General features: G+C 41.7%; 1 protein-coding gene across 1 annotated transcript in view; it reads right to left on the reverse strand.

Moving 5' to 3' along the window:
- Positions 1-24,502, reverse strand: part of Rsph3 (radial spoke head 3) — a 27,493-nt gene continuing 2,991 nt past the window's right edge. The window contains exons 2-8 of the mRNA XM_059272824.1: positions 14,114-14,201; positions 8,481-8,622; positions 6,259-6,404; positions 5,115-5,318; positions 4,133-4,295; positions 795-881; positions 1-442 (exon numbers count right to left, since the gene is read on the reverse strand). Of these exons, the coding sequence (XP_059128807.1) occupies positions 102-442; positions 795-881; positions 4,133-4,295; positions 5,115-5,318; positions 6,259-6,404; positions 8,481-8,622; positions 14,114-14,201 (1,171 nt within the window). The 3' untranslated portion in view covers positions 1-101. The remainder of the gene's footprint in view (positions 443-794; positions 882-4,132; positions 4,296-5,114; positions 5,319-6,258; positions 6,405-8,480; positions 8,623-14,113; positions 14,202-24,502) is intronic.

Below are 24,502 nucleotides of genomic sequence, written 5' to 3' on the forward strand. Positions count from 1 at the left end.
TCTTTTTTATCAGTTTTATTTTGTATCATAATTGATTTGATGGATAAATATCACATAATTTCTAACGTCTGGGGTCACATGCACCAGTACCTGACTATATATTACTGACCAGCTGCCGAGCTGCTTCTTGCCTCCCAGAACTCTTCTGATTGTGACCGCTCCTCTCCTACAGACTCCTTCAATTCCTCTTGGTCAGTCTGCCAAGAAGGCTCAGCCTCTTCCATGGGCTTCTTCTCTTGGGATGATGTTCTCTGTGTGGAGTCTCTCTCTGAAAATGGCTTCTGGACCTGGGATATGGTTGGCTCCTGTAATTCTAAACTCACCGAGGGATCTGTCGCTGAGTCAGCACCACCAAACACATCATCCGACCTCGCAGAGGGCTGTATGCCTTCCTTACGCTCGTAATTGTTTAGCCTTCTTTCCACCACTTCACGGATCAACACTGAAAAGTTCAGAGGTCATCAGTTTCCATACTTTCCTTATAGACAACTAGAAAGCCTCACTTAGGCCTTTGCTACTACCCATTAACCTTCATAAATTTAGCACAACAACTCTCAATCAATGCATGAACAGGTTATGTCCTTTGCTTCTTTGGATAGCAAGTACAAAGCAACAACAGAAAGTATTACACGAGGAAGTGATAGGAAACCCAGGACAACAGAGGTGGAGCCTGCACCCTTGTTAAGACAACTGATAAGCCAAGTGTAAGAACCACCACCACCACGAATGTTCCTTCCTCACTTCCTCTTCCCCACCAACAAGTTTAGAAACAGCTTTTATATCAAATAACTTACTGTCAAGCATGGTTCTTCCCACCATGCTGTGTTCCATGGTTTTTTCAACTTCATTCATCAGCCATGGAAGGAATCCTACCTCAATATCTGCAATAAAGAATTTCATTAAGCCATTTCTGCAGATCACTAGACAGTATGTGCTTCCCCAATGTAGTGCTGCTCAGCAGCACTGGCTTCTCAACATAAAACAGTACACAGACTCCTCACACAGCATAACTTTGGCTGTATTCGCTACACATGCTCAGCTCAGCTTCCCTCTACTGCAGAAGCGGTGTTAGCAAATCATGAGGTTTCCACAGAGTCAAAATACAGCTGTACCCATAGGCATAATCTGAGATGGGCAGAGAGAAGACGCTGATCTGGGAAAACCCTACTCAAGTGGGACACAAGCCTGGGTATGAGCATTGTTGGGAAAGAGAATTCCCTTGAGGCCAAAGCCAATGGAAATGGACTAGCTGAGAGGGTATCTGAGAAGGGGCATCTAGAAAGCGCTGCAGATGAGGTGGAGACTAGGCGCTTCTGTTAGCAGACACTCACTCCAACTTCAGTGGGCGATCCACTGTGCGAGACTTCAACAAGACTGCCCATTAAATCTACACTCAAAGTTTCAAGGAGGTTTTTAGGGCATCTATTTAATAGGATGATAATAGAGAGTGAGAGAACACAGTACTTGCTATTATACATAACATATCTCAGGTAAGATTTTTATTTTCAAGCTTTAAACTATGTCACAGACAAAAAAACAAAACAAATATTACTTTTCTCTGCGACCAATAGCAAGAGGTCAACTCTTACGGTTTGAATCTTAACTATTTCCCCAAAGTTCATGGTTCCCAGGTGATGGTATGTTGGGAGGTGGGGCCTAGTTGAGGAAGTACATCTTCGGGAAGTGTGTGCTCTTGAAGGGCATATTAGGACCACGTCCCTTTTCTTTACTGTAACAGCTTTGATTTCCCACAAAGGCCCAGAAACAATGGAGTCAAATGTCTATGTATGGATCTGTATTGAAATTCCTGAACCCTGGATGAAATCAATCTTTCATCCCTTTAAGGGGATCACCCCAGGTGTCTTGTCACAGTGACAGATGACCGACACACTACCTAGAATGAAAGGCAGGATGGGAGCAGAACAATGGAGCCGTAGTTCCATGTTAACCTGAGACCTAAATACACCTGAGCTGGCTATTCTCAGTTGTCAACTGGATTACATCTGGAATTAATTAAAGCAGAAGCAGCTGGGAACATTTGTGAGGGCTCTTTCCTTGATTGGATTATTTGAGGTGAAAGACCCACCTAAAACCTAGTCACACTTCCTGGTGGCAACCTATACAAAGGACATGGAAGGAGGAAGCTTTGGCTTTTTGTCTGCTCGCCCTCACGCTCACTGGCAAGTTCATCCCATCCCTGGTATTAGAGCCTTCTTCAGGATTCCAGTGTATACTGAAGACCAGCTGAGACATCCAGCCTCATGGAGCAAATTACTTATTGGATAAGCCACTCTGACAAATACCGTTTTTATATACATAGATTCAGTCTATTGATCAGTTCTGTTTCTCTAGAGAACCCTGACTAATACATATTTTGGTACCAGGAGTGAGGCTACATCTTCTGCTAAGGGTGCAGAGACTTCCTTGGGGGAGATTCAGTTCTCAGCCTCAGTAGGGTTCTCCCACACATCTCCATCCCAAAGTACAGGATGTCGTTCTTTACCAATTAATGCCCAGGTTTCAGCCACTGTCACCCTGAAGCTGGCACTCGAATTTTTGTTGAATTTGGCCAATGTTCTTTTTTTTTTTTTTTTTTTTATTTTCCGAGACAGGGTTTCTCTGTGTAGCTTTGCGCCTTTCCTGGAACTCACTTGGTAGTCCAGGCTGGCCTCGAACTCACAGACATCCGCCTGGCTCTGCCTCCCGAGTGCTGGGATTAAAGGCGTGCGCCACCACCGCCCGGCTGAATTCGGCCAATGTTCTAATGAGGGCTTCAGTTTGATTTTCTGCAACTTGAGCTCCATGGCTACAGGAGAAAGATTCTCTTCTGCACATACTTAGAAACCTCTAGACTTTTATATGCATCTTCAGCCAGCCAATTTTATCACTGAGTTCACTGTTATCCTTTGCCACCTGAGATGCTAGCATCTGGTTAATTTTATCATGGAACTCATTGCTTTGCCAATCTATCCAGAGATGCTAGGAGCAACCAACTAGCAATCATTTTTCTTATTTTTCCACAAATTATTAAAGTTTCACATACAGTGTCACTAAATTTCTTGCTTCTTACAATAGGTCAATCAAATGCATTTGTCTAGGTAAGTTTGTTAAATAGTTCACATCACAGGTTTCTACTGCTCTCTACGCTTCTAAGAGAGGCTTTAGTAACTGTATGTGTTGGCAACCAGAAAAATCTGTTCCAGATACTTTCTTCTTCCTCCTTCCTACTCCCTCCTTGCTCCTCCTCCTCTCCCTCCACCTCCTCCTCCTCTTTCTTCTTCTTTTTTCAAGACAGGGTTTCTCTGTGTAGCTCTGACTGTCCTGGAACTTGCTCTGTAGACCAGGCTGGCCTTGAATTCAGAGATCCGCCTGCCTCTGCCTCGTGAGTGCTGGGATTAAAGGCATATGCCACAACTGCCTGGAATGTTCCAGATACTTTTAGAAAAATTCATCCTTATACTTTTGTTGCTCTAGAACCACATTTAGTGCCAAAATATGTGGTAGTCAAGGCTCTCTAGAGAAATAGAACTTATAGAACCAATCTCTATATATAAAATTTCATGTACTTTATGATTTAATTCCTAAAAAAATTCATTATTTCAAACAGGAAACTGGAGGTCATAAAGCTAATGAAACTGGGACCTAAACTCATGTTTCTGACATCAAGTCCATTGTTCTTTCTAATATATAATCCTGCTTCTCAATAAAGAGATGCTACTATCCTAAATCAACACCTTTATAATACACTACTTTAAATATTTAAAATTTTCTTTTGATATCTACCTAATGATGGTACATATTTAGAGGGTGTGATACAATAAGTTTCATAATAGTAAATTTTCATCATAATAAATGAACAATATTTAAACAACTATAACTGACTTTTGTTTCAGAAATATAAACATTCTAATTTAAAATAAAAATGATCATGAGGCAATGCATGGTGGCACATACCTGTATTTCCAGCACCCCTGAGGAGGAGGAGGAAGAGGAGGAAGTAGGAGGATCATGAGTTTGAGGCTGGCCTGGACTACAAAAAAAACTTCTGGCAGTGCTTGCACACATGAGATACATTTGAGACAGTGAGAATATTCTCAGTGTAACAGTGAATCTAACAAGAGTCCCCACAAACCTCTTTCAACTGGATCATAAAAGTAGCCACTGTTCCTGAGACTGTCAAAGACAGACGGGAGAAGGTCAGCCAGGTACCGCTGCGCAAACGCACGAGCCGAGATCTTCTGTGCCGTCTCATTGTGTTTATGTACAATTTCCCACTGCTGCTTCTTACGGCGTTCCTGCCAAGAGAAAGATGTCATTGCAAGAGTAGAATTTTCCAAAAACGTACTTTCCTTCACAGTACTTTGGGCCCTTTGGGAGACCATTCTCATTGATTTAAGGATTCTGGCACTACTTCTTGTTTATTCAGTGGATAAGAAAGAGTGACAGCCATTGTCAATACCAGAAAGACTCTTAAGTATGATTAACTAGAGATTTGTCTAGATGTAAGTTGATACACTTTATTAAATGAGTTATAAAACCTTTCTTATTGAAGAGTCATAAAACATAATTTGGAAACCAGAGCCTGACCACCAAGAAAAGAAATGAGCATTCTCGGCTGATTACCCCCATTAGCCCCAGCACCCTACCTCTTTCTTTCCTTTCATCTTTCTGCCACCAGATGATGGCAAATCAAGGCATTTCTTCCTCCAGTGCTCCTTCCAAACTCTTGGTATTTAAGAGCACCATCCAGTTTAGACACATGTAATATAGGAACCTAAATTTCACTGGGAGCTTTTGGAAGTTGACTTAGATACATTAACAGAAGGTGGAATTTACAAAATGTAAGTCAACCACGAGAGATTTATGATCTACAGGAGAGACCTGAGCAACAAACACTGTAGGTCTTTTTCACAGGAATTTCAAAGGGTCACTAGCTGCATGATATCACAATATACATGATATATGTAAGCTTGAATGTGATGTACTAAGTAGCCAAAAGACTACCGAACAGCTTTGGATATCACACATAAAGGGTGGAAGGCTCTGGGTTCATTCCCAAAGAAATAAGAGAGGAAGGAAAAGAGCAAGACGGACAGACAGACAGACAGCTCCACCTTTTCTTCTCGGTGCCGTCTCTCCTGCTCTTCCAGTCGCTGCACTTCAGCCAGCTCAATATTCCGGATCTCCTCATATGCATACTGACTGGCCCGCAGGTTGGCCAGCTCCTCCTCCTCCATCACTTCCAGAAGGGCCTGTTCAATTGTCTTCCCCACCAGAACTTGTAACATGGGTTTGACTTCAAGGTCAAAATCAAAGAGCTGAAACACAAGAGAGAGAGCAAACAGGATTTGAACCTTGGGCCCAATGTGTACAGGAGAGTGGAGGCGAGTGATAAGAGGAGGTGGCTGTGCCATCTGTGCCAGGCTCTGCACTACCACTCTGTGTGTTCACTCTCAGAACACCCCCCCCCCCCAGGCACACAGAAGAGCGTCCTGATTACAGGCAAACATCTACTAAGTCAAAATAATGAAATAAATCTACGTTCATCAATATGAACTCCAATTCTCATTGATTTTAAGATAGAATTCTGAAACTAAAGAGAAATGCCCTTGACTTTCATAGTGTCTTTTTTCTGCTAAACATTTATTGACTAAGGACCAAGAATAGTCCCCCTCTGCAGTGACTCTTGTCTAACAGTCAAAACTGTCTATGCAGTGCCTGAACACGAGAACTTTGTCTCCCAGTCTTAATGACAGTTTTTCAAGTTCCTTTATTCTCACTTCTCTACGTCATTGTTCATGTCATCATTACCTCTTGTTCCATAAACAGACATACTCACGCATTCCACATGTAGATGAGAAGGTCATCCAGAATTTTTAAACGTATAGCACTTTCATAAAAGGTAGATACTCCACAGTGCCTTGTGGAGTCAACAAGAGTGGACTCTTATGTAAAGGGTAGTAGTCTTCCTTATTCGGTACAAATCTTAAGTACATACTAAGTAAGTCCGTAAGCAAAATGGAATGTGTAAAAATGTTTGTAATGATTTTATTTTTTAATCTGCAAGTAGGAACAATAAAAACTGTGTACTTAAAACCATTTCTTGGCACTACAGGATAAAACTACTATAGGTAATAACTCGAAAGAAATCAAGAGTGAATTTGATTGTGAAATGGCTCTTGTATCTGTGAAGCTTTACCTGAGCCTAACTGTATGCTATCTTTGAAGGAAGACGGAAGCCAGAGGGATGTACCGTACCTCTCCTTCTAGTATTTGAGTGGCCACATCTTTGCCAGTTTTGGCAGGAATGAAGAGTGGAGTCGGTGGTCTGTCCAGAAATGCATCTGTCTGGCATTCCATGTCGACTTCCACTATACGGTCAGCAATTTCTTCAAGGTATAATTCTAGGAAGAACATTATGTACAGTGGGCTTACAATTAATTATGGTTTATTTTAGGCATACACACATATTTGAAATGTCAGCTCACCACAAATAGAATTAAGTTACCAGGCATGGTGACGCACACCTGCATCCCCAGCACTTAGGAGGCTGAGGTGGGGAATCTCGATTTAAGGCCTACCTAGGACCCACAGTGAGTCAGAGGTTGCATCTCTAGTAAATACAGGATTTGCTCTAATAAGTGAGCTAAGAGCCTGGGAATTTTAAGAATCATGCACCAAACCAACTTGCTCTTTGGTGTTCCCTCTATGCATAGTTTAGAAACAGACACAAATGTCACATTAATAACGTGATGAGGTGGGGCAATGTGGCAGCACACGAAGAACTTGAACACTGGTGTCGAATGCTGAACACAGGATCCAGCCAAGACACAGCTCTCCGCCCTCAGTTTCTCATGTGCAAAAAGGATCAAAGTTACTTGTCACACAGACTCTTTTTAACTTGAGAGTCACAGGTAAAGGGCCAGAGGCAGCAGTAAATAAAAAGTAGGGGCTGTATCATTTAATATTTCATTTGGTATGAAGCTCTGTGGCCAGTCTTCTGTGGTTATGACATCATGTGGCATCTACAAAGTTAATGCTTGAGATCTGCACAATCAAGATACCAAAAAAAAAAAAAAAAAAAAATTAGTAAAACCTCTCACGCTTTGAGTTTACAGTTTTGTGTTGGCCACGTTTATAGCTTTTTGACACACCTAGGACAAGACTAAGCCTTAGTTGTCTGAATCACATTGACATTGACTCATTCTAGGCTTGGCTCAAGGGCTGGGGAAGCAGTGTACTTTATTCTTTTCGCTTTTTCTTCAGATATTTCGTGATGAATCTGCTCACGGTCTTCACTGGATAGGAGAATCTCAAGTCACATCAGTCTATGGAAAACACCAGGTACTGTCAGCTTACCAAGACTCTGCCAACAGGAAATGCCTTGCCCAGCATGGCTTGGTCCTGGAAACTTGGCTAGGGGCATTGAGGGAACGAAGAAAGGACAGACACACAGACACATGTACAGAAAAGCTGGGGTCCGGTGGGCTGTGGCCCCTCTGATGGAGTGGCAGCTGCTATCACAGCAACCCAGAATCTCAGAACATTTTTTATGGACGCATGGGTGGGGGTGGGAAGTGGGTCGCTCGTCTCTGTAGAAGGCGTCTGTAGGCAAGCAGTCGCAGGTGGTAAGCATCTGGGAGGAGAAATCTGCAGCTGCTAGATTTGCACACACTGGTCAATCACCTGTAAACACTCATACTTGCACACTGTCAACATTCACACTCAGACCAGTAGAAGGCTTTGCCAATTTCCTGTGGGTCTGAAGCATTAGTCCTTGACACGGTCGTGCCCATGTCAACAATACACATTTACTCAGAACTTCATCTGCTGTTTACACATTCCCTGAGGGCTTCCTCTATTTACACATTCACTCAGGACTTCCTTTGCTGTTTACACATTCAGTCAGGGCCTCCTAGCTCCCCATAATGAAAGTCTGCCCAGGCCAGAAAGTAGAATTAGACAAAGAGAGAGACTTTCCTGTCACTTTTTTTTTCTGGTCTAGATAAACTAAGTAGAGAGAAGCCATGAGGCGTAAGCCAGTAAGCAGCACCCTCCATGGCCTCTGCATCAGCTCCTGCCTCCAGGTTCCTGTCCTGTCTGAGTTCTGTCCAGACTTCCTTCAGTGACGGACTGCTTACAGTGGAAGTGTAGGCCAAATAAACCCTTTTCTCCTAACTTGCTTTTGATCATGGTGTTTCATGGTAGCAACAGCAACCGTAACTAAGACAGTCATCTAATACGGGGAAAAGGCTAGGAGAGAATGAAGTAGTCAGGAAACTCTTTTATCACATCAAATCCCTACTTCTAGCACTCCCAACATTATAATACCATGTGCTCTGTGTGTCTGTTTATTGAACAGACTTCCTACCATGTAACTAGGGAGGGACCGACAAGCACAGACGATCCCTAAGTAACATGAAGGAAAGAAAACCTAAGTCCCAGTGGGCCGACATGATGCCAGCGGCATGGCCACGTACCTGTCTGCACGTCCACGTGCTTTCTGCCCTCCACGGGCTCAGGCGTTCGTGGTCGGAGCTGCTCTTGGGCTCGTTTTCTGGCAAGAGCCCTCCTCCTGGCCTGCTGCTGTCGCTGAAGCTCTAGAGGGTCAGGCTGACCGGGCTGAGAGGGACAGACAAGGCTTAGAAAGATCAGACGGTCAGCTCTCACAGCAGGCAGCCACTGCCACCGACCACGCATTCCTGGCTAGCACCAGTGCAGGTGTTGGCCAGCGCCTCCTGAAGACCGATGGTGGGGCAGAGCCATGGTGCTGGAGTGTGGTCAGGCCACGGCAAGCTAACAACAAGTCCACACGGGACACATGGGTGTAGGGTCCTAGCTAATTACCCATTTTCCCTCAATCAGCACGTTTACCGTCAGTTCCTCTGGAGCCTGGTATAATGAACTCACTAAGTTTGTCACAGTAAACTGAAAACCACTAGGATTTTTAAAAAAATCTGAATTCAATTGAATATATTTCCCTTAAAATTTTTATCAGTTCAAAGAGAAAGCACCCTGAGTCCAAAGAAAGCTTCTTCTAGTACACAAAATAAGTTGATCAGAAGGCTGAAAACACTGCCTGTTTTAAGTCAAGATAATTATGAAAAGAAAAATTGAAAGTATTTTGTATGAAATATTTCAATATTTAAAATTTGAAATTTAAATAAATTTAAAATCTCATGTTTAGTGTATGAGCATGTTCATGTATGTGAGTGCAGGCATGTAGTAGGAGTACCACAGCACATGTCTGTGAGTGTGGGCATGTAGTGTGGTACTGCAGCACATGTCGGTTGAGTGTGGGATGTAGTATGTGTGTCACAGCACATGTCTGTGAGTGTGGGATGTAGTATGTGTGCCACAGCACATGTCTGTGAGTGTGGGCATGTAGTGTGGTACTGCAGCACATGTCTGTGAGTGTGGGATGTAGTGTGTGTGCCACAGCACATGTCTGTGAGTGTGGGATGTAGTATGTGTGCCACAGCACATGTCTGTGAGTGTGGGATGTAGTGTGTGTGCCACAGCACATGTCTGTGAGTGTGGGCATGTAGTCTGTGTACCGCAGCACATGTCTGTGAGTGTGGGCATGTAGTATGTGTGCCACAGCACATGTCTGTGAGTGTGGGCATGTAGTATGTGTGCCACAGCACATGTATGGAGGCAGGAATACAACCCCGGGTGTCATCTTCAGAAACGCCATCTACCACCTTGCGACAAGGTTTCTCCCTGGCCTGGAGTCACCAATTAGGGTAGACTGATGGCCAGCAGGCCTCAGGGGCCCTCCTGTCTCTCCCTCCCCAGTGCTGGGATTCAAGTGTGTACCACTGTGCCCAGCATTTTCAGGTAGGGCCTGGGGTTCAAACTCAGGTCCCCATGCTTGCAAGGCACACACATGACTGAACATCTCCCAGCCCCCATGTTTTTATTTTTAATCAACATAAAGCAATTGTGTTTATTTACGGGTCACAGTGTGACATTTCAACACATACATACCATGCATAGTGATCAGATTATAACAATGGGCATCTGTGCCATTTCTTTGAGTTGGGAACACTTGAAATCCTATTAGCTATGAAAAATGTTTTAAAAGATGTTGCACATAAGGAATTCTACAGCATATAACTCCTTGAAAGAGACATCTAGGTTGTACCATGTCCCAATAACCCACCTGCTTGCCCCTTATTAAAGTTATTTTAATTACGTACATATGTGTGTGGGAATGTGCATGTATGAGTCTAGGTGCTGGGAAGAGGGTACTGGATTCCCCTGGGGCTGGAGTTACAAGTAGTTATGAGCCACCCAACATTGGCACTGGGAGCCAAGCTCAGGTCCCCTGAACAGCTGAGCCATCTCTCCAGTATCCCCACCCTCAATTCTGCCTTCACTGAATAGTACAAGTTGGCTGGATGGACAAACCAGTTTGTTTTCAATATTTACCTCACAGGGGAAAAAAAACATTAGAACATGCTTTCCATTCCTGTACACTACAAGTGTTGCTATGAATGCTCATAAGCAGGCTTACATGTAAAGGTAAGCTTCTACTTCTACTGGACACACAGATGCAACTGTAGGTTTGAATATATCTTCCCTTTGGTATGTGCCCTTGAAGCCCTTATTGCCAGTTTCTAAATGTGAGTGCAATAGTAGGTATATCAGCTCGGCTAAACTTCTCTTTCCCCAATGGCTAATGCTGAACATCGCGGGATGGACTTGCCATCGGCATCTTCTCGCTGCTGAAAGATCCGATCTCAGCTTTTGACATGTTGTAGTTGGTGTGCACACTGTTTAGCTTTCAAGCTTTGAGGACTATATATTTTCAGTAAAAGACCTCGGTCAGACGTGAGGCTGATCAGAGTGTGGCTTGCCTGCTGAAGTATGAGCTGTACTGTTCGGTAGCTTGCTCTTCCACTCACTGCCTTCTAAGGCTTTTCATCAGTCCAGCTTGGTTTCTGTGCCTGCTACCCTTGCGGTCATACAAGCTCTTCACTCTTCCCAAGGTTATAGAGGTTATCTCCTATAAGTTTCGTTTTTCACATTTAAATCCATGATCCACTGACAAGGCCTCCCTATGTAGCTCAGGCTAGCCTCAACCTCATGATCCTTCTGCTTCAGCTTCCCCAAGCGCCCTGCTCTTTGTACATAGGATTGCTTTGGCATTTTGGGGTTTGTGGTGATTCCACAGGAATTTTAGATTTGTTTTTCTATTTCTGTTAAGAATGTAATCCGTTAGTTCTTTCTGCAAGATGACAATACATGATGATTCAGATGTAGGAATTATAAAGGAGTCAAATTTATTTTAACCAGAAGTAAAAAATTTTGAATTCTTTATGCAAATAAATAAGCAACTCAGCAGAGAAATAGAGAATATAAAAATGAACCAAATGGAAACCATAGAACTGAAAACTAAAATAACCAGAATAAGAGTCAAGTAAAGCTCCCCATGGGAAACCTGCTAGCATAACACCAGAGACTTTTTCACTTAACATGTCCTTTCTCTCCAGCCCCTTTCAAAACTTTGATTTTCCACGTTAGATTTGGATGTAGTGGTGTGGACTTGACTTCTCCTTGGGGTTTACTCACAGTGTCCTGAGGCTCTTGACTCTTAGTCTAGCACTAAGTTTGTAGAATTTTCAAGCACTAATTACTCAAACAGTTTCTTCTCCATGTGATCTGCTTTCTTCTGAGTTCACTAATTCCTTCTGGTGTTGTCTCCAATGCACTACCGACTGTCAGTGAGTTTTTACTCTGGTTATTTTAGTTTTCGGTACCGTGGGGGTGTAGGTCTGCTGACTCTGGTGTTTGGGTGTGGAGGGGCAGGAGGGGCTGCAGCATCCACTCTTACCAGACTGTTTCTCCTTGTTACTATTAGATAGAATTAACTTAGCGCCACATTGGTTTTGTTACCAGCACTCAGAAAAAGTAGGGCACCAACCTATGTCGTCTCCTACTTACCTACCTCACTGTGGCTGTGTGAGGGTGGAAAGTCCACTTCCTGCTCCACTTTTGTGGACAGTGCCTCAACATGGGAACAGTGTACAGATTTGCTCTCTTGCTCTGTATGTGGGGTGAGAGTGCTCCCTACTCAGCCCAGCCTCACTGGCGATGTGGGGAGGGACCATCAGCTTTTCCTTTAGTGTCTAGTTGAGGTATGGGTCTGTAAGGCTGTCCTTTCCCCTTGGGGTTGTGCCTGCGGGTGGTATGGACTTCTCCAGCATCCCAAGGATGATGTAGGAGAGGAAGAAAGGCAACCTGGGAACACATGGCTTCTCAACTGAGTCTCAAAGTCTCTGACCAGGCTGTAGCCTTCCATCCTCCAATCTTTCAGGGTTTCTGAGAATGTGTCTTAGGGGATTTTAGTCCTAACAAGGAGGAACAGGAAGGGTTAGGGCAGGTTTTTATAGTAAGGTGCTGATTATTTGACTAAAGAAGTTTTAAAAAGAGGATCGTTTTCTTTTCCACTTTTGTTTAGGTATATTGTGCTCGTAGCACTGCTAAAGAAAGTGGTGCACTACGTGTGGATCCTAAAGAAAGTGATGCACTACGTGTGGATCCTAAAGAAAGTGGTGCACTACGTGTGGGTCCTAAAGAAAGTGGTGCACTACGTGTGGGTCCCATGTGTGGATCTTCTTGCACTGGCTGTACCAAAAGTGTCTAGAGAAGCTTCTTGAAAAATGCAGTCCTGATAGTGAGTCTCTGTCTCTGGGGAAAACAGCATAGTCTGGTGTCCAAGCCCTAGAGGTCCTGATGCAGGAGACTGGGGCAAGGGGCAAGGCTCAGACCCATCTTTTTAATCAGTTTTCCAGGTGATGCTGATGCAGGCCCAGGCATGGGATCTATTGCTTAGACTGTAACACTCCACATCCACAGACGGCCATTTGCAGGGCTTACAGTTACTATATGTGACGTCTATGCCAAGAAATCAGCACTTACTACTATGGCATTTCTCACTCATCTCTGTATCCTAGCTATTCAGTAACTATTTCTGATTAGGTAAAGAAAAGATACGCAATTCAGACTTTTCAGTGAAATAATATCAGCAGTAGAGGATAAGACAATCTAAACAAAACTAAATGTGTCAGATGCCAGCCAGAGCACGGCCTCACACTAGTGGTGTCTGTGGACTGCTTAAATTGATCTGCAACAATTGAGTACAAAAATCCAAAGTCAAAGTTTAGAAACTTTTAGAGGGTCCACTAGGATCCTGTTGAATAAAAAATTAGGACTTATTTTAGTAATTATTTATAATTGTAGAAAATACATAAAATGTAAAAGTTACGACTTTTTCTTTTTTTATGGTAGGTGAAAGGATTCACCCTTTAGAGCAGACCAAAGGAAACAGGTTTATTTAGTACTGCAAAGAGAGCAGCAGACGGGGCAGAAACAATGAGCTGCCCACCACATCTACTGTCCTTAAGTATACAACTCTATGGTACTGAGCACAGCCACACTTCTGTGACCATCACCACTACTCACCCTCAGAACTGCTTACTCTTCTGTAACTCAAACTCTGGGCCTACCAAACAATAACTCCTTTCTCCTCTAGCTCCTGCAAGTACCACTGGGCCCACATACATATGCAAATACATATACACACATACATACACTTATACATACATACATATACACATACATGTGCATATACACACTTATATATACATATATACACACATACACACATACATACACACATACATGTGCATATATACACATATATACACACTTATATACACACATACATACATACTTTGGGGGCAATGTTGGGGACTGAACTGAGGGCCTTGCACATGCTAGACAACTACTCTATCATGGCCCACACCTCCAGCTTCTATGTATTTAAGAAATTCACTCTTCAAGTCACCTTTTATTTCATTTTCTAAGTGTTTAGGTGACAGACAACTGATCCTTCACCACAGATAACGTGAAAGCTGTGTTAGACAACTGTCCTGGTTAGTCCATCCCTAGGCTGTGGAAGCCTGAGCTCCTGCCTGACGTCCCTCAATGATGGGTTGTGACCTGGAAGTGTAAGCCATGTAAACCTTTCCTGCTCCAACACTTTTTGTCGTGGTGTTTGCGCCGGCAATGGAATTAAACCAGGATAACTACACAGACTGCTTACCACCTGGCCTGTGGGCAGGGCATAGGTGTTGCCTCGGATGACCCTTCTGTCATACATTATGTTTCCGTAACTCAAAGGTTCGTCAGGTCTGAAAAACAGAAAATCCTAAGTGAATAGTATAGTATTTGAATCCATTAAGTGTAGAAGTAACCGTCTTATTCAATAAGAAACACAAAACCAATGCAAAGAAGAAAGCCAAGAGGTCAGAGCTAAGAGCTAAAAACCTTACCCTTCCTCTTGCGGTGTTCCTATCTCTCCGAAAGAGACCTACTTCCTGTGTGTCTGTCTTTATATTGACTTTCTGTTCTGCCTTCTCATTGGTTGTAAACCCAACCACATGACTGTCTTGTCACTGCCTGTCTGTACAGACCTCCAGGTCTTCTATGGTTGGTATTGAGATTAAAGGCGTGTGTCTCCATGCTGGCTGTATCCTTGAACACACAGAGATCTACCTAGCTCTCCCTACCAAGTTCTGGGATTAAAGGCATGCACCACTACCGCCCAGCTTTCGCTATGGCTTGCTAATAGCTCTGACCCCCAGGCAACTTTATTTACTAACATACAAATAAAATCACATTTCAATACAAATAAAATATCACCATAATTAAGTGAACCTACTTCAACAGAATTTAGATTAAAAATGTTTTACAAGGGCTGGAGAGATGGCTTGGCAGTTAAGAGCACTTGCTTTTCCAGAGGACCTGGGTTTGGTTCCCAGCACCCATATGGTATCTGACAATCATCTATAATTCCAGTTTCATGGGACCCTTTGTCTCTGGTAACACACACACATAAACACTCATACATATAAAATAAAAATATCTGAAATGGTATAAAAAAAAGTGTAGTATAGTCCATAAAATATGGAGACAGATAGTTATCATTTAATAGTTACTATATGGCTGGACCTTAAAAATTTTATTTATTACTAAAAATTTTTATTTATTATAATTTCATGTTGGGAACTATTAATCCTACTGAATAGAAGAAAAACGGAAAGGAATCTGCCCAGATTCCCCTCTTAGTAAGACACAGAGCTGGGCTCAGACATAAAAACTTAAGACTGTTCAGCAAATATGAAAAGGGCCCATGAATCAGAGTCTGTCCTAAGAGACTAAAATAAGCCCCATTCAGGGATTGAAAACATACATTTAATAAAAGAATAAAGTTTTAAAAGAAAGTCAAACTTCGCATTGTTCTTTAAACCTAAAGGAACTGTCAAAATGTTAACAAATTTTGAATGTCAGGAATTATAATGACAATGAAGAGTTCAAACATAAAGGTGACCCCTGTGGAGTCCTTCAGTGCATTTCTGTTTATAGCGGTGAGGACCACCCTCAGCCTACATCCATGACAGGCTCTCAGAAGTGAGCGAGTGGGCGGAGCCGCTGACACAGACTGAAGTCTCTCCTGAACACACAGGCATCGTCCACATTACTTGGTCTCAGGTTGTGCCAGCTCTAACACCAATTGCTAAATGGTCTTATTAATAAAAACAAAACAAAACAAAACAAAAAACCAGAGCCAGATATTGGGGTGAAAGCTGAAAGATCAGAGAAACAGAACAAGGCAGCCGCGTTCTTACTTCTACGAAATACTCAGCCTCAAGAGAGAGACTTCCTGTTTACTCACGCCTTATATAATACTTTTCTGTGCCCTGCCATCTTCCTTCCTTCCTAGTGCTGGGATTAAAGGCGTGTGCCACCACTCCTGGCTCTGTTCCCAGTGTGGCCTTGAACTCACAGAGATCCGGATGGATCTCTGCCTCCCAAATGCTAGGATTAAAGGTGTGTGCTACCACTGCCTGATCTCTGTTTTTAATATAGTGGCTGGCTTTGTCCTCTGATCCCCAGGCAAGCTTTATTGGGGTACACAATATATCACTACAACCAGCTCCTGTGTGGGAGCAATCTCTTTTCTAGCCCCGTGTGCTACTTTCAGAGTTGTTTCCCGGCTACTTATCTGTGGTGATATTTTGTTTGTGCTCTAACAAATAAAGCTTGCCTGAAGATCAGAGGGTGGAGCTAGCCATTAGTTAACCATAGAGGTCTGGAGGTCTGTACAGACAGGAAGTGATATGGCTGGGTGGAGAGAGGAATGTAAAGTGGGTGGAGACAGCAGTTCACCCTCTTTGGGTCTGAGGAGTTGTGGAGGTAAGAGGTGAGATTGGTTGCTCCTTTACTTCTCTGATCTTTCAGCATTTACCCTGATATCTGACTCTGGGTTTTTATTATTAAGATCAATTAGAATTCACACTACATCTGGTATCCAACTTTGGTGCATGAATTCACGAAAAAGCCGCTTGCCTGTGGCTTTACAGCCACCGGCACACGCAGGGGCTCCCTCCAAAGTCATACCCTTGCCAGCTAGGTTTCCTCTCTTTTTGCTAAACCTCTGAGCAAGTTTCGGATTTTTTTTGTTGTTGCAACCTCTCTGCAACAAACTCCACAGGCATGTGGACTCAATATATGGCTGGAGTTAGCCCCTCACCACCAGCCAGCTTTGCTTTTAGGCATTTCCTGCCACACGTTTCTTCTCCACAACCCTCTTGTGTGCGTTTTTCAGACAGTGGGGTCCCTCTCCCAGTGGATTGTGGGTTTTCACTGGACCCCCTCCTTGGGCTGTTGCCACATTAGGTAGCTGCCCTGACACCCTCTCTGGCTTCTACTGTTCTATGCAGCAGCAGTCAGCCTCACATTTCACCATCACCTGAATCGTCATCATGGGCAGATTTGGTGAGACAACTGGGAATTCTTAAAGGGAGAAATTAGTTAAAAGAGAGTTTTTTCCCCACATTAAAAAATGGGAAACGCTATTACAATGGAGGAAGTTAGGTCTCTGTATGATAATATGCTGGACGGTTTGAAAATTGAACAACTAAATGAGAGGATAATTAATGGGATTTATGTAATGTCAATTATAAACATCATTGGTTTTATTATTTTTGTTTTATCACTAAAAAAGTTGGTTAATTTGAGTGCTAAGATACAAGTTTTAGAAAAAGTTACTAAAATAGATCATAGAGATATTCAGACCCAGACAGAGGAATTTAAAGGAGAACAAATCTCAGTGTTCCGTTATAAGGTTAGAAAGGAGCAGCCTAAGGTTTTCAAATAACCAACTTTAATTTATCTAGTAACCAAATGATAGATATCCCCAAGGCTGTGTAAGAGCTGAATGGACTCCTGTGGAAATGTTAGATTTAAGGAGATTCAAGGAAGCAATAGTCTCATATGGCATGCATTCACTTTTTGTGAAGCAGATGTTAAACTCATGATCAACTTGTAATAGAATTATCCCTTAAGACTGGAGAGATTTGATTACAGCAGTCTTGGAGCCTGGTCCTCAATTACATTGGGGAGATGAGGCTAAGACCATTGAACAATGAAGTAGGGCTAGAGGTATGAAAATATCCCAAGTCCAACTTCTTGGAGAGGGAGATTATGCTAATGTACAAAGGCAATCTGTATATGATGACTACATCCTGGCTTTATGCCACAAAGCAGCCTTAAGTGCTTGGGATAGAATTGAAGAAGTAGGAAAGAAAACTGAGTCATGGACTAAAGTTATACAAGGCCCAAAAGAAACCTTCACTAAATCTTACAAAGATTGACTATAGTAGTAAATAGAATGATACCAAATTCAGAAGCTAGACAAATAATAATTGAATCTCTGGCTTTTGAAAATGGTAATGCACAACCAAAAGGGTAATTAGGCCATTAAAGGCAAGATCAGCACCCTTGGAGAATGAATCCGAGATATAGCCAATATTGAATCTCATAACCATGATGATGCTTGGATAGGAGAGGTGATTTCCAGAGGTCTGAAGAAAAATCAAAATGTCAAGTGCTTCAATTGTGGTAAACAAGGTCAACCTAAAAAGGGATTGTAAACAGGGTGTTCCTAGAAACAATGTTTTTCCTAAGAATAATCCCAACAGAATGCTTTTCCCTTCTGGAGTATGCAGAGGTATGGCAAAGGCAGACATTGGACTAGCAAATATAGATCAACAAGGGACAGACAAGGTAATCCGTTGCCATTGGGAAATGCCTTGAGGGGCCTCTCTCAGGCCCCCCATATCAAATTCAGTTCAGTCATTTCCTGTCATTGTGGAGGAAACTCCTTCCCAGAGCAATTAAAGAACCTAATGCCTATTGTAAAATACCATACTGCTCTAGATGATAGAATAGCTTTAGAAAATAAAACAAAAATTTCAGGAGAAACCATAAATCAAAATTGATAAAGATTAGATTTGAACAAGAGAGACCTCTTGATTAGAAGAGATGATAATTCATTAAACAGTGTGACCACTCAATCTAAACTACCTTATAAAACTAACAAATGCTTTTTATCTGATCAGATACAACTTGCCAAAAGGGAAACTCCCTGAAGTTAGGGTTGGGGCAGGGTTTTATTTTTGTCTTTCAGGAGAATGAAGGCATCCAATGAAGGAATCTGAAGACCACTGGACAAATGAGACATAAAGAAAAAGGACAAATCATCCAAAAAAAATGTTCCAAGAAAAGGAATAAATTGGCCTACTGGTATATCACATCTCCAACAGGACAAAATTTCACAAATCTTCCCAAATGTTTGTTTCTGCTGTTCTCTACAGACACATGAAGCAAATGGTCTTTTTGTAGTCCCAGTTCAACTGAAAATTAAAGCTGGCTTTGGAGTTGCATGCTTGTTAAAGGAAAACCCAAAATCTCTGTCTCATGTCAGAAGAGCCACCTGATATGGGACATAAGAAAAACCAAAATTAGGGACTATTCGATTGCCACTAATCTCATAATTCTTTGGTTTTAACTCTTTAAAGCTTTTCTTCTCTTTTTAAAAAAAGATTTATTTATTTATTTATTATGTTAACAGCATTCTCCCTGCATGTATGCCTGCATGCCAAGAGAGGGCACCAGATCTCATTACAGATGGTTGTGAGCCATCATGTGGTTGCTGGGAATTGAACTCAGGACCTCTGGAAGAGCAGCCAGTGCCATCTCTCCAGCCCCTTTAAAGCCTTTCTTAAGGTATAAATATTACCTCAAAATTTACAAGATTAACATACATTTTAAACTTTTTTCATGACATTAATGGTCATATAGAGTACTAATTCTAGAAAAAGGCTTCATTTAGCTTCCTATACATGTTTCAGATTTGAGTCTTTATCAGGTAACTAGCAATTAAGTTTTTGTACTCTGCATGTACATAACAAATATTGATCCTTTAACCTCTTTGAGATCTGCTGCATATGACATTTAAAATGTTTAAGTTTTCTGCAGTGAACAATGACCATGCCTAACAGTGACCGAAAGAGGATGGGGCCCCACAATGATGATTCCCACCAGGACTATGATAACGCCACTAAGCTGACAAACAACCACCTAAAGAACTGCTTTGGGCTGGGTGGTGGTGGCGCATGCCTTTAATCCCAGCACTCAGGAGGCAGAGCCAGGCGGATCTCTGTGAGTTCGAGGCCAGCCTGGGCTACCAAGTGAGTTCCAGGAAAGGCGCAAAGCTACACAGAGAAACCCTGTCTCGAAAAACCAAAAAAAAAAAAAAAAAAAAAAAAAGAACTGCTTTGGACTACAAACTGCTCAGGACAATTTCAAGGTGGCTAGCTGAGACGATCCAGCCTCATAGACTACTTTAGCCAGGGCTTGAAACAAGCCCTGCACTTTCCCATTATGTAGCGACTGGACAATAAATGATACAGCTACCTTTCCCAGGACTTGACAATTAACCCAAATTTTTCTTTTCAGGATCTCCTAAAGATGGCATCGCCCCTAGACAGCAGGAAGTAATTTTAAGGACATAGTACCCACATTCCCCAGAGGTGGGGAGGGTGGTTTTTGGCCTTCAGTGGGCTATATTTGTCATTGTTTAGGATGGTTGGTTATAAGTTATTATTGGTAATAGTTTAAAAAAGCTGAACAAAGGAGATTAGATTCAGGGTTCTTGTTTTGGAGAAAAAAGGGGGGATATAGAAATGATGGGATAAAAGAGTAGATTATTGAATCTACTCTGAAAAGAAAAAAGGGCGATACAGACTTAGGATAAAAAAGTAGATTATTGAATATATTTTTTAAAAGTAACTACTTGTTTTAAATCTCTTACATTGATATGGATCTTTATATATTGATACAAATTTGAGATTATTTTTGTTAGAATATACTGTATACATACATTTATATTCTTGTTCAAGTTATTGTACCTATACAGCTCATTTAAAATGTAATGCAAATTTCTAGTCCTTGAAAGTTTATTATTACAAACTAGTACTTAGTCACCTATTACAATCAAACTTTTTATATTAGGTATGTTTTCAAGGTCAAACAGATATATTTTAGGTAGACAAACACTTTGGTCTTCAAACACTTTGGAGATCTGCAGAATATGGCATTTAAGATGTCTTAATAACATGGGTTCTTTTTTTTTTTAAATGACAATGAGACATTTCTACTTCTGGCATCACCAATCTACTTTAGAGAAGATGATGGGCATCGAAGAAACTCCATATGGAGTTTACTTCTCTGTGGCAAAAGTTAGCCACTGGGCAAGAAAGTGCCCTTGCCTCGACTGCTGACAGTATGCTGTCCAAATTGGACAAGCAGGACAGAAAAGAAAGTAACTGCTGAACTTTGCCAAGACAAGGTGGAGCAGTCCTTCAAAAATCAATTCACAGAAAAGTCTATCAGATATTCTAGGCCAAAGATGGATATAGATGCCCCAATGTTGCAGAGGACCCTTGAATAACTGTCCACGCTACCAGCTGTTTCTGTCATTTCTCACATTTTTTGGAAGTCACTTGCACTTCCTGCTTACTCGGGTAATATTATTTCCTACTCAGGTCTCTGATGGAGTTGAAGACTTTATAGTTATAGTTTTCCTAGTTACCAGGTTCAGAAAAGAAATTCACTAAAGAGGTGTAAAGTGTATAGGGTTGAGAGACATTAAAAGATAGTTTTGGTAATGCAAGTTAGAATAAAAAGTGAATTAGATACACCCTTTTGGACTCACCAAGCTAGGATAGATAATGGAGTATTTTCTCTGAATTTGTCAAATGTTTATGGACTAGACATTGTTGATGTATTTATTGCCTGTATATATTATACATAGTTATTTTACTTATTGTACATAGTTTTTCTTATAGTAGTTATAATCTTTTTTATTTTAGACAAAAAGGTAGAAATGTGATGATATTTTGTCTGTGTTCTAACAAATAAAGCTTGCCTGAAGATCAGAGGGTGGAGCTAGCCATTACTTAATCACAGAGGTCTGGAGGTCTGTACAGACAGAAAGCGATATTGCTGGGCAGAGAGGAATGTTAAGTGAGCAGAGACAGGAGCTTGCCCCCTTTTCGGTCTGAGGAGTCATGGAGGTAAGGAGTGACTTTGGTTGCTTCTTTACCTCTCTGATCTTTCAGTATTTACCCCTATATCTGACTCTAGGTTTTTAATTATTAAAATCAATTAGAATTAATGCTGCACTTATCTGTACTTCCTAAGGGCTCAGTTTTCTAATCCATGAGCAGAGCCTCACTTATAACCCACATGCCAATTTTATTTTATTTTCAGTTCAATACTCTCAACTCCAGGTATATTCAGCTGCCCAGAGACATCTTACTAAGATGTCTAGAAGGCAATTTCAACACTGAACTATCCTTCTCTCATTCCAACTTATTACTTCAAGTGTTTTCTATTTTACTAAATGGTGTCAATGACCACAGTTGTGACTTATTTGAGGATGCTGGGAGTCATGCATGACCACACTCTTCCCTGTCCCTACAGCTAGCAAGAACTTCTGACTGCACGCCTTGGCCTTCTTCACACCCATCCAGTGCTCTCCTGCCATCACTACCTTTTACCTGGACTGCCCAAAAACTTCTCTTAAAGACTAACCAGAACAATATTTCTTCCTCAGTGTACTCTACATCCATTGAGGCCAGTGACATTTTAGAAGAGCAGTAGTACTGACGTGGTTAATGCCTCCTACTGTTAATTAAAATAATAAGAGAAAATATTGGGTTGACATATCAAAACAACGAATTCCATGACACCTACTGTTGATAAGGATGTAATGTATATGTTTAAATATTCTTGGAGGACAGGTGTATTATATTTGTTTATATATATATAAAAAACAATCACATTCCTAAGAACCTACTTCATAGAAGTAAAAGGCCTAGCACACACAGTTGTTTGTCAAACCTCATTCTTTGTAGCCAAAGCTGGAAGCAAACTGACTATCAAAAGTGCAAATTTTAACAGTGATGGTTACACCCATTATCATAATGCCATGGAAGACATCTGAGTACTCCAATTATTAAGAGGGCAGAAGAGGTTCAGAGATGTGTGTGTTACTGTTGCTATGAAATAAACTGTAATGGTTCATCTTGATTGACTGGCTTGAGAGATACCTAGGAGATCAGTAAAGCAAACTTCTAAGCGTCTGTGAGGATGTCCCAGAGATGATTAGTTCAGGAGCTGTCTGACTTAATCAATAATTTAGACCATTAGTAGATTCAAAATTTGCTCAGATTATGGAGAAGTAGAATTACAGAAAGCTGGGTTTCATTGGATGAAGTGAAGTCACTAGGAGTATGACACTAAGGGGTGTATCTTGGCTCTGGATCTTTCCTGTTACTTTCTCCTCTGCTTTCTGGCTGCCATGAAGTGAGCATTTGTTTCCCCACACCCTTTCCACTATGATTCTCTGCCTCACCTCCAGAAACATGGGGTCAAATGACCATGTATCGAAACCTCCAAAAGTGTGAGCTGAAATAAGTCCTCTCCCTTCTCTGCTAGTCTTCTTGTTCCCTGTTCAGTGATGTAAAGTTCATTAACATACACACACACACACACACACACACGCACACACACACACACACAGATGAGAGAGAGATGAGAGAGCAAGAGAGCTGTTGTTGTGTATCCATAAAAAAGAAGCCATGAATTCAAATATAAATATATAAGCCTGGAAAAATACAGAAAAATGAAAACAAAACTGTAACATGGTTTGCCTTAAGGACAGGAGTGGGCCAACAGGCAAGAAAGGTGTGTCAGGTTGAGATAGAAGTCCTAAGAATGACCTAGGCATGAATGGATTCTTTTGAATGCTTTTTATGAATATTTATGTGCATGTACAAATAAGAAAATAGGAGGAAAATAGATTTAAAGCTTATTTAAATGGGGAGAGAGCTAACTGTACAAAGTATTTACTGGTTCATTTTATTTTGGAAAGAAATCTCTCCTATATATATGGTCATTTATATGAATACAAACAAGAACAAGAGAAAATGGTTAAATCTGATTTTAACAGTGAGGAAGCAGAGTGGGCAGGAGATGATTAACTGTCTTTATTCACCTATTTTTTTCTGTTGTTTCTATAAGGATATTTTACTTTATAAGCTGAAAACAAACAATAAGGATAGTTTTTAAGCTCCCCTCTTTGCTATTACCCTTCTTCTTCCTCTGTCCTTCTGCTTCCATCACCACTAGCATAAAAAGGTAAGATGAATATAGCCCTCTGGCTTCACAGCCTGTTCCCGCCACTTTCCCATGCCTACTTGGGTTGGTTGCCTCCTGGGTATTCCTGTTTTCTTTAAAGAGACTTGATTTCTTTTTTTATGGGCGTTTTGAACATGTGATTTCTTCTTTTTGAAACATTTTCCTCCCCTATGCCTTGGCCTAATCTCCAAACTCACCTGGCTATTTCCTCAGGTCCTACTACACTTCTATGTCCCCACAGGGCTGGTGGCCTTCTTCTGTGCCCTCCCAGCATGCCTTGCTTCTCTCTTGGTGTCACAGTGACATGGTTAGTGTCTGCCTTTCTCAGTATTTGGTAGACTTCAAGGGTAACACCACAGTCTGTTTCATTAACGTCTCTCTGGATTCTAGCATGCAGACACACTATGTGCAGTAAGCACTGCACATAGACGGACTTAAGAAGTGAACTGCTTCCATGCACAGCTAACTGGCCCACAGTAGTCTAGAAGGAAGAAGAATCATGGGACAGACTGTCAAATCAATCTGCGTGTAGACTGGGGCTGTACCATATTAGCTGCCTGACCTTGGGAAATGAACATAATGCCACCTATTGTGAGGGCTACAGTACCTGGACCACAGCAGTGTTTAATAAACGACAACAATTCCTATTGCAGGGTTCTCTTTAAATCTGAATTTAAAAGTTATACAAACCCATGGATTAACTGAGGTGAGAAGACCCCGTGGATGGCATCATTCCACTGTCTAGGGCCCCACACTGAATAAAAAGGAGAAGGCAAGCTCAACACCAGCCCTCATCTCTTTCTCTGCCTCGTGACTGCAAGTGCCATGTCACCACCACGCCACTTTCCCTGCTGTGATCTGCATCCCCTTGAACTGGAAGCCA

This window comes from Peromyscus eremicus, chromosome 8b (genome assembly GCF_949786415.1).
Source record: "Peromyscus eremicus chromosome 8b, PerEre_H2_v1, whole genome shotgun sequence".
NCBI lineage: Eukaryota > Metazoa > Chordata > Mammalia > Rodentia > Cricetidae > Peromyscus > Peromyscus eremicus.